Consider the following 9,089-nt stretch of genomic DNA (forward strand, 5'->3'; position numbering starts at 1 on the left):
TTTACTCGCTGGAATGGCGTTTTTGCTCGCCAAAGCAGTGCCCCGACTGGGAATTTTACTCGCCAAAGGGGGGTGGCGACCGAGTCACTTCGTTCTTATGGGGAGCTCTCGAGGCGATTTTGATCGCCAAAACAGTTCCTCCCGACTAGACTATTTGCTCGCTGAAGGGAGTCTGCTCGCTTCTCTCCACGATCAAGAAGGGGTCTTGACTGCGAGTTTACTCGCTGGAATGGCGTTTTTGCTCGCCAAAGCAGTGCCCCGACTGGGAATTTTACTCGCCAAAGGGGGGTGGCGACCGAGTCACTTCGTTCTTATGGGGAGCTCTCGAGGCGATTTTGATCGCCAAAACAGTTCCTCCCGACTAGACTTTTTACTCGCTGAAGCAGGAGACTTTCCTGGGGGCGACTTTGCTCGCCGATGCGGGAGGCTTTTCTGCACCGGTGCGGTCACTTCTACTCGCGAAGGTGATGACTGAGCCTGTCCGTTCTTTCGTGAAGCTCTGGAGGCAGCTCTAATCGCCAAAATAGTGTCTCCTGAGTTAGGCATTTTTTTTCTTGCTGAAGCAGGTGGGTTTCGTGCGATTCTACTCGCCGCGAGGACCTACTTTCTTAGGTGGACCTGATGGTCGCCCTTTAGGGCTTATGGTTGGGAGGTCGCTGCAACTTTGTTCGCTGAAGATGACGTGCCCGTGAAGAGGAACTTGCTCGCTACAAGCGATGCGCTTGTGAGGGGAAATCTACTCGCTTAAGGCGAAGACATCTTGGGAGGGCTAACGACTTGGTATCCAAAAGTGAACCGGATAACTCCGATTTCGGTTCGGTTAGCTCTGACCGGTTTGGTTGGATTGGACCGGCCTTCCGGTTTGTCAAAGAACTAGGGTTTTGCGATTCAAATCTTCGGGCCTCTAGGCCCACGTAGGCCCACGTAGGCCCACTTTAGGCCCTTCTAGGCGTAATAATGACGCTTCGAGGTGCGTGCCTAGTCTTTGCTATAAATGGGAGTCTTTCTCCGGTGAGAGATTCATTCTTCTGCATTGTTTCAGGTACTTCTTTCTCTCTCTTTCTCTCTCTTTTTCTTTTATAGTTTCTCTCTCTAAGTCCGTTTGCGGAGGTAGATCTGTTCTTTTCGTGCGTTTGGGTCGAGATGATGATATCCGGTAGACGGCTTTCGCGAGAAGAGAAGGGTAAATCGATATCCACTGATCCGACGCCGACTGGAGGTGATTCCGGTGATGAGAGTCCTCTGGAAGAATTCAGTTTGTTGCATCGCGATGCCGTGAGAGATACGGACGGTATGACCCTTGATCAAAGACTTCTAGTTGCTGACGCGCACAGGCTTTTTCGAGAGGAGAGGAGCGTCCCCGTAATCGCCAGAGAGGGAGGGAGCCCACTTCGGGTGGATCCGGGGCTTGAGGTTCCCGGCGAACAGGCGGCTCCCAAAGAGGCTGCTCCGAGAAGGAAAAGGAAGCGACTTGTTCAATCGACGATTCCTCGCTCGTGGATTCCAGAGTTACAGCAGTGCAGGCCTACACGCTTCCATCCGGGGGATCGTTTGAGGAGCTTCCTGTGCTTCCTCCCGAATCTCTTCGCAATCCTTACGCGGAGGGACAGGAGTGGGATAAAATCGCCGGGACGCGCTCTACCCATAGCAGCGTGAGGGAAGTGTTACGAGTTGGCGGAGGGGTCGGAGTGACTTACTTGATTCCTAACAGTCAGCAGAGACCCTGGTCTCCTCCGGTTGGCTATCAGTGCATGTATGAGTCTTACTTCCAGGAGGACACGAAGCTTTGGTTCCCAGTTCCGCGCTTGGTGACCTCCTACGCCTTTCGGCGAGACGTCGCCATTAGTCAGTTTGTCAACGGATCGTATCGGATCGCCGTTGCACTGATGATGGTCGCCGCCGAGATCAACATCTCTTTGAGTGTGAGAACGTTTGAAGAGTTGACAACGGTAAGGGCTCTGAGGCCCGGATTGTTCTCGTTGAGGATGCGTCCAAGCTATAACATCTTGAGCGGTCACCCGAACAAAACGAAGCATTGGCAGCGATCCTATTTTTTTGTTAAGTCAGACGAGTACGCCTTTGCAGAGCCTCCAAAGGAAGATTACCGCGTTTTGTGGAATCTTAGACTTGGTAGTTAGTGTGCTGCTGTACTCGGTTTTTTCTTTTTGCCTTGCTGGTTGTTAACCGTTGTTTCGTTTTTTCTTGGTTTGCAGTTAGTCACCCGAATACGATCGCGTACCCGGAGGACTTCTTTGAAGACGCTCAAGCTCTTGCTGCGACGAGTCACCGTCGCTGGCCTGATCTTAGCAGGGAGTGGACACGTCGTGCGCAGGATCGCGCCCTGAGAGGTAACATTCTCACGATGGTTTATTATTCACTTGGTCTTCCTGCCGTAGTTGCTGGTTCTAATCCGGGTTTCCCTTCTCCTCCTTCGCAGAGACTTATTGGTTATCTAACCAAGTTCCCATCGTCGTCCCTAAGAGGAAGCGGTTGTCCCTCTTTACCAGGAAACAGCAAGGACTACTCAATCGGGCTAGGAAGATGGAGGGAGTTCATGACTTGAGTGCTCTCTTGAAGGGACAACTGAGGCTTTTGGCGACTAAGGATAAGGCTCCTTCTTCCGGCACTGGAGCTGATCCCGCCTCTGCTAAAACTTCTCTCCCGGCCGATCCATCGGTCCTGGAACAAACCCCTGAAGTGGTAGTTTCCGAACCGGGATCTGCAGTTGATCCCGCCGAGAAGAAAAAGAAAAAGAAGAAGACCGGAAAGAAGAGAGCTCGCGATGAGTCTGCGAGTAATGAAGCGGATGTAGCAGCTGATGTGGAGAACCGAAGCGTCTCTGACCCCTCTGAGGAACCTGCTCTTTCGGGGTCCCTTGAAAAGAAGAAGAGGAGGAAGAAGAAGAGGAGTGCCGAAGATCCTCACGTAGCGCAAGATGCTGCCGTCGATCCATCTCTCGGGATTCAGTCCGAAGAAAACCCGAGGGATTCTTCTCCTCCTACCGCTTCTCCTGGTCACGACACGGTCTCTCTCCAGAAGGGAGCCGCTGAAGACGGAGGATGTCCTGCGAAGAAGAAAAACGCAGTGGGACCTCCGAGCAGCGCTCAGAGCGCGCCTCAACTCGGCGGATCCGGCGGTGGGAACTTTTCTGCAAGAGGGTTGCCTCCAAACTTCAGGGATAAAGTCAACTTTTCTTACGATGAGAGGACGCCGTTGATTTTGAATCCCCCGCGATGTGCTGAGTTGACTCGTCAGATTCGGGGCGCTCCCGCTGGGCTTCCTCCGGTCGAAGAGCTTGCGTTCAAAGAGCTGTATACCGAAGTCGCGTGCTCGAGTAAGCGGGTAATTATCTGGTTCCAATCTTTCTCTTCAATCTTCTTTCTCCCCTTTTACTTTATATTTTTCTAAGGCAAAATTTGGATTTTTGCAGAATGAGGCAAATATGAACATGCTCGTTGCGGCGTATGAAGGCGAGCTGAGGCACACTGTGGTTCAGTTGGCGGCGGCCGAAAAGCTTGCTCGAGTGCGGCAGCTCGCGATTGATCGCGTTAAAGGGGAGCTCAAGGAGGTGAAGGACAAGGCCATAGAGGACAAGGAGATCCTTCGAGGGCAGTTCGAGAAGTTGGAGGACAAACTGAAGTCCTCTCAATTCTCGAGGAATAGGCTGAGCGAGGAGAACGCAGTTCTGAGGAAGAGGGTGGCGGATCTGGAGGAGCAGAACGCGTCTATTGCTGCAGAGTTAGCTTCAGAGGGGAAGCGACTTAGGGATTCCCGGGTTTACGAAGTCACTCAGGAGAGAGTGAGGGTTCTGAGCGCGATGATCGCCAAAGCTAATGTCCGCTTCAACAACATTCGGGACCGCGAGTCTCGGCGTGGCGAATTCGATCTGGCTCGCAACCTTTACGGTCAGGCGATGGGAACGAAAAACTGTCTTGAGCTGATCTTGAACAGCGGGGCTCCTTTGACACAGGAGCATGTCGACATGTTTGCTGCGCAGGAAAAGCAGTATGCGGAGGAGGTTGCTCGGCTTACGGTAATGCCTATCTCGGAATCCGATCTCTCGTTGTCGCCTCTCGTTCTCCCGTCTCCGTATGTCGACGAAAATGCCTTAGCATCGTTGGACCTATTCGGCTCAAATGTAAGCGTGATGAATCCCGATGCTGTGGCTCTCCTTCAGCGCTCGGAAGATGGACAACTTGCTTCGATTACTGAACCTCCTGCCAAGGCGGCGTCTCCTCCTAAAGTTGTGATTTCTGACGGATCTTCAAGTGAGGAGGAAGGTGAGATCGGCGATTCGCCTTCTCCTCTCCTTGTCAATTGCGAAGAAGGGGTAGAGGAGACGGCAAAGGAGGCTGAAACTGCTATCGAAGACATCGAAGGGGCTGATTCGGAGACTCATTCCGAGGGTCGTGGCCTTTGATTTCTTCTGTGTGTTGTAATATTATTTACTTTTTCCCTTTAAGGATCTTAGTGTTGTATTGTAGTTTGAATCCTTTTTCCATTCGGATGTTGTTGCCCGTACTTCTTCTGAACTAACTGCGAAGCTTTTGCCGCATTTCCCCGGTTTGGGACTTTGGATTTCATTCTTGTTTTATTGATTAGTTCCCTTCCAAGTAGGGATGACTTTGAGACGGGTAGTCGTTTCCTTTTGTGAATCCAACTGACACCGTTTCGCGGTTCCTTTGGGCAAGTCTGCTCGCTGAAGGTGGGAAGAAGTAGAAGAGTTCGGTCGCCACGTTTCGCGCCTTCTCTCCCCTCCCTCGGGACAATTCTACTCGCTGAAGGTAAGGGGCCCTTGGATCGCGATTTTAACTGTCAAGCTTACTCGATGTGACGGCGAATTTACTCGCCGAAGCTGAGCCTCTCCAGAGGCAATTTTATTCGCCAAGGCAGGCCTGCTCGAGTCGTGATTTAACTCACTGATCTTGCCGGTGATCTCGACTTGATTTGTGTGGTTTGGTTATAGCTGCACCGGTTAAGGCTGCCTACGTACCTCTGAAGAGGATCAAGCCATTCGTAGTTCGTTTGGGTCGAGTAAGAGTGACGCGGAGGGTGCACTTACTCGGATCATTTTTTTTTTTTTTTTTTTTTTTTTTTTTTTTTACAATAGGGCAAGAGTGGCTCGTGAAGCGCACTTGCCCGATTGGGTGGTAAATGAAGCGTGCTCGTCGCCTGCTGGATCGCAACGAAGCTAGGCGGAATAACGCTTAAGATGCATGGAGTTCCATGCTCGGGGGACTGCGTCGCCGGTTGGGGATTGGAGCTGAACGCCGGCGCCGGATCCTTTATTGGTCGAGGAGCCGTCGACGTGTAGAATCCTATTACGAGATGACACGGCCAGATCCTGCTCGAGTTCGGGTGTGAGTTCGATCAGGAAGTCAGCGAGGACCTGAGACTTGGCTGCTGTTCGGTTCTTGTATACGATGTCATGCTCGCTGAGCTCCATCGCCCATTTCGTTAGCCGCCGAGAGTGGTTAGCGTTCTGCATGATTGTTCGGAGGGGCTGATTGGAGAGGACTTCAACCGTGTGAGACTGAAAGTACGGGCGGAGTTTCCTCGCCGAGTGAACCACTGCAAGCGCCATTTTCTCGAGGGTGGGATAGCGGGTTTCGGCTTCTGTCATGCGTTTGCTCGTGTAGAAGATCGGTTTTTGCTCCCCCCGATCTTCGCGTATGAGCACGCTGCTGACGGCGATAGGCGTGACGGCAATATAGAGGGTGAGAATGTCACCCGCTTCTGGTTTCGAGAGTACTGGAGGAGTAGTCAGATATTGCTTAAGTTGGCCAAAGGCCTCCTCGCATTTCTCGTCCCAAATGAATCGTTTGTTTCCTCGCAACAATTCAAAGAAAGGAAGGCACTTATCAGTAGATCGCGAGATGAACCTGTTGAGCGCTGCTATTCGGCCAGTGAGGCGTTGTACTTCGCGGCTGTTCTTGGGGCTTGGAAGATCGAGGATCGCCGATATCTGTTTGGGATTAGCTTCAATACCCCTCTGAGTGACGATATATCCGAGAAATTCGCCGGACATAACACCGAACGTGCATTTAGCCGGGTTCAGTTTCATGCCGTACTCGTTGAGTGTTGTGAAGCAGTCTTTGAGGTGCGTGAGATGATCCTCAGCTCGGAGCGACTTGACCAGCATGTCATCGATGTATACTTCCATCGTCGAACCTAGCTTATCGGCGAACATGCGGTTGACAAGGCGCTGGTAGGTGGCTCCCGCGTTTTTAAGGCCGAAGGGCATTACTTTGTAGCAGTAGGTTCCTCGATCTGTTATGAACGCCGTCTTCTCGCGGTCGTCAGGATGCATCATTATCTGGTTGTAGCCAGAGAATGCCTCCATGAATGTCAAGAGGGCGTTTCCGGCAGTCGCCTCGACGAGACGGTCGATGTGTGGGAGGGGGAAGCTATCTTTTGGGCACGCCTTGTTCAGATCCGTGAAGTCGACGCAGACGCGCCACTTTCCGTTTTTCTTTTTGACGACGACAGGGTTAGCGAGCCAGTCGGGGTACTTGACTTCCATGATTGAGTCGGCGGCGAGCAGTCGGTCCACCTCGTCGTTGACTGCCTTGGATCGTTCGGGTCCTAGTTTTCGGCGCTTTTGACGGATAGGCTTAAAGGTGGGGTCAACGTTTAACTCATGAGAGGTGATTGCTGGATCGATCCCTTTCATGTCGGATGTGGTCCAGGCGAAGGTGGAGACGTTCTGACGGAGAAACTCGGTGAGTTGCTGCTGCATATTGTCCGGTAGGGATGCTCCGATGCGGATCACCTTACTAGGGTCAGAAACGTCAAGGGATATATCGATGACCTCCTCTTGCTGGGGAAACGCTTTCTGTAAGGGGTTTGAGACGGTGTTAACATGCGAGGTTTGTCGCTGAAGCTTGATGGTGGCGATTAGCATGTCTCGGGCAGCCTGCTGATCGCCCCGTAGCGTTCGGATTTTGCCGTCTGGTCCCGGGAACTTGACGCATTGGTGGTAAGTCGATGGGATTGCTCGCATCGAATGCAGCCAAGGGGTGCCTAGGATCGCGTTATAGGGGGCTTTAGAGTCGACGACTGAGAACTTCACGGTTCGTGTCGTGCCACATGCGTACACTGGAAGGCGGATTGTGCCGATCATGGCCTCGGAGGAACCGTTGAAACCTGTGAGGGAGCGGGATGACGGTTTCATACTTCCCGTATCGACGCCCATCTTGTCGAGTGTGTCTCGAAAGATCAGATCGACAGAGCTGCCAGTGTCGATGAGAATTTTGGTGACCTGACAGTCGCCGATTCCGAGTTCAACGAGGAGGGGGTCGTTGTGCGGCATGTGGATGCCAAGGGCGTCGTCAGGCGAGAAAGTGATTTGATGATCGTTCTCGGGTTTTGTCGGCCACTTACGCGAGGAAGTTGCCTGACGACGGTAGTCTTTAATGGACCTGACGGAGTCACCGCAGGGCGGGGATCCTCCCATAATAACGTTGATTACAGTGTCTTTGTCTTGGTTGGGATGCTGAGATCTAGAGACGTCGAGCTTTTGTCGAAGATCGGAGTACAGGGGGCGATCGAGCTGGCTTCGCAAATCTGGTTTCCTGGAGTTGAGCTTTTCTCGCAGATCCACCGGGCGGGGCTTCATGGGACTTGGGTTATTCAACCGGCGAGTCTTAGAGGAGTTGATCTTCTCGCGGAGATCGGGGACATGACTGACTGCATCTGCCGCTGGTTTCTCCTTCCGCTTGAGGATATTCCGTAGGTCGCCAAGGGCTGGGCTGCTCAGCCGAGCGCGCAGGTCTGGAGGAGAAACTTGTTCAGGTTCGTCGCTTGGAGGTTCCAGTTGCGTCAGGACGACGTTGATGCGTCTTCTCGCTCGCGGAAGTTCATGATCGCCGGTGCCCTTGGCGGGTCTTGTGAAGACAGTCTCGACGCGTCGCCGGTTTCTCGGTGATTCCTCGTCGCTAGACGAGTTACCCTTTTCCGGGGATGCTGGAGCTGCTTCTTCGGGAGTTGCTCGTCTCTCTTGCTGAGGGGCTTTACCTTGCGACTTGCTGGTTTTCCTGTCTTTGTTTTTACTCCAGCTCGCCGTTCCTCGGGCTCTAGGTTTCGGAGGCTCGATTTCGAGTTTTCCGTTCTCGACAGAGGAGAGAAATTGCTCGAAGAGCGTCTTGCATTCCCTGGTGTTATGCGACTTAGCGTTGTGGTAATCGCACCACTTCTCGGCTCCCGGGGGCCGAGAACTCACTGCGGCGGAGGAATCCGGCGGTTTTCCGTCGGTTTCGCGGTTGTAAACGTTCCATCCTTTCTCGCGCACGACAGTCGTTGACGCCGGGGAGCTCTCTTCGTCAACAGCGTACACGAAGTTCTTCTTTTGGGCGGCTCGGTCGCCTGATGAGTGCTGTCGTGGCTCGTGTCGACTATCCGCGTTCTTCGCGCCGGTTTTGTCGGCTGTTGCAGCTTTAGACGCGTTTAACTTGCCTAGCAGAGCCTTTGTATCCTCTTCCATGCGTATAAAGTTATGGGAACGCGCGATGGCATCAGAAAGAGACGACGTGGGGTTCCTGTAGAGGTCATCACGGAAGACCGAGTGGACTTACAACGTGTTTTTAAGCGCGGCGACCGCGACGCTGTCGGGTAAGACGACCTTCGAGACTATGGCTTTGAACTTCTCCATGAAGTTGCGCAAGCTTTGATCCTTTCCTTGGGCGAGGTTGAAAAGATCAGACACCGTTGCGTCTTCTTGAGTGAACATGATGTAGTTCTTCAGGAAGGCGGACGACAGGTCGTGGAAATCTTTAATAGAGTTCTCAGCGAGGCCCGTGAACCAAGTAAGGGCCGGTCCTTTCAAGCTTTCAACGAAAAGTTGACAGTAGCCGGCGTCGCGTTCTTCGTCGGAGAAGTTTGCACGGCGTACTGCGATGTTGAAAGACGTGATGTGAGTCGTCGGGTCGGTGAGGCCTTCGTACGTCGGTAGTCGGAGCTTCTCGACGTGTCGCAGTCTGACGCCGATTATCGCCGGGGAGAATGGTGTTCGGAGGGTGTTCGCCAGAACGCGTTCTATTTGCGGTGCGGAGGTGGTGACGCAGTGTATCTTGGAGTTGATGTCTAGGAGC

The 9,089-nt window shown here is 52.9% G+C and overlaps 1 protein-coding gene across 1 annotated transcript; it reads right to left on the reverse strand.

The window, feature by feature from the left end:
• Positions 1-5,191: 5,191 nt before the first annotated feature.
• Positions 5,192-8,482, reverse strand: LOC130511100 (uncharacterized). Its single transcript, XM_057007941.1, has one exon. It carries the CDS (start codon positions 8,480-8,482, stop codon positions 5,192-5,194), a length of 3,291 nt encoding a protein of 1,096 aa, XP_056863921.1.
• Between the last annotated feature and the right edge of the window lie 607 nt (positions 8,483-9,089).

Source organism: Raphanus sativus, chromosome 4 (assembly GCF_000801105.2).
Source record: "Raphanus sativus cultivar WK10039 chromosome 4, ASM80110v3, whole genome shotgun sequence".
In the NCBI taxonomy this organism is placed as follows: Eukaryota; Viridiplantae; Streptophyta; class Magnoliopsida; order Brassicales; family Brassicaceae; genus Raphanus; species Raphanus sativus.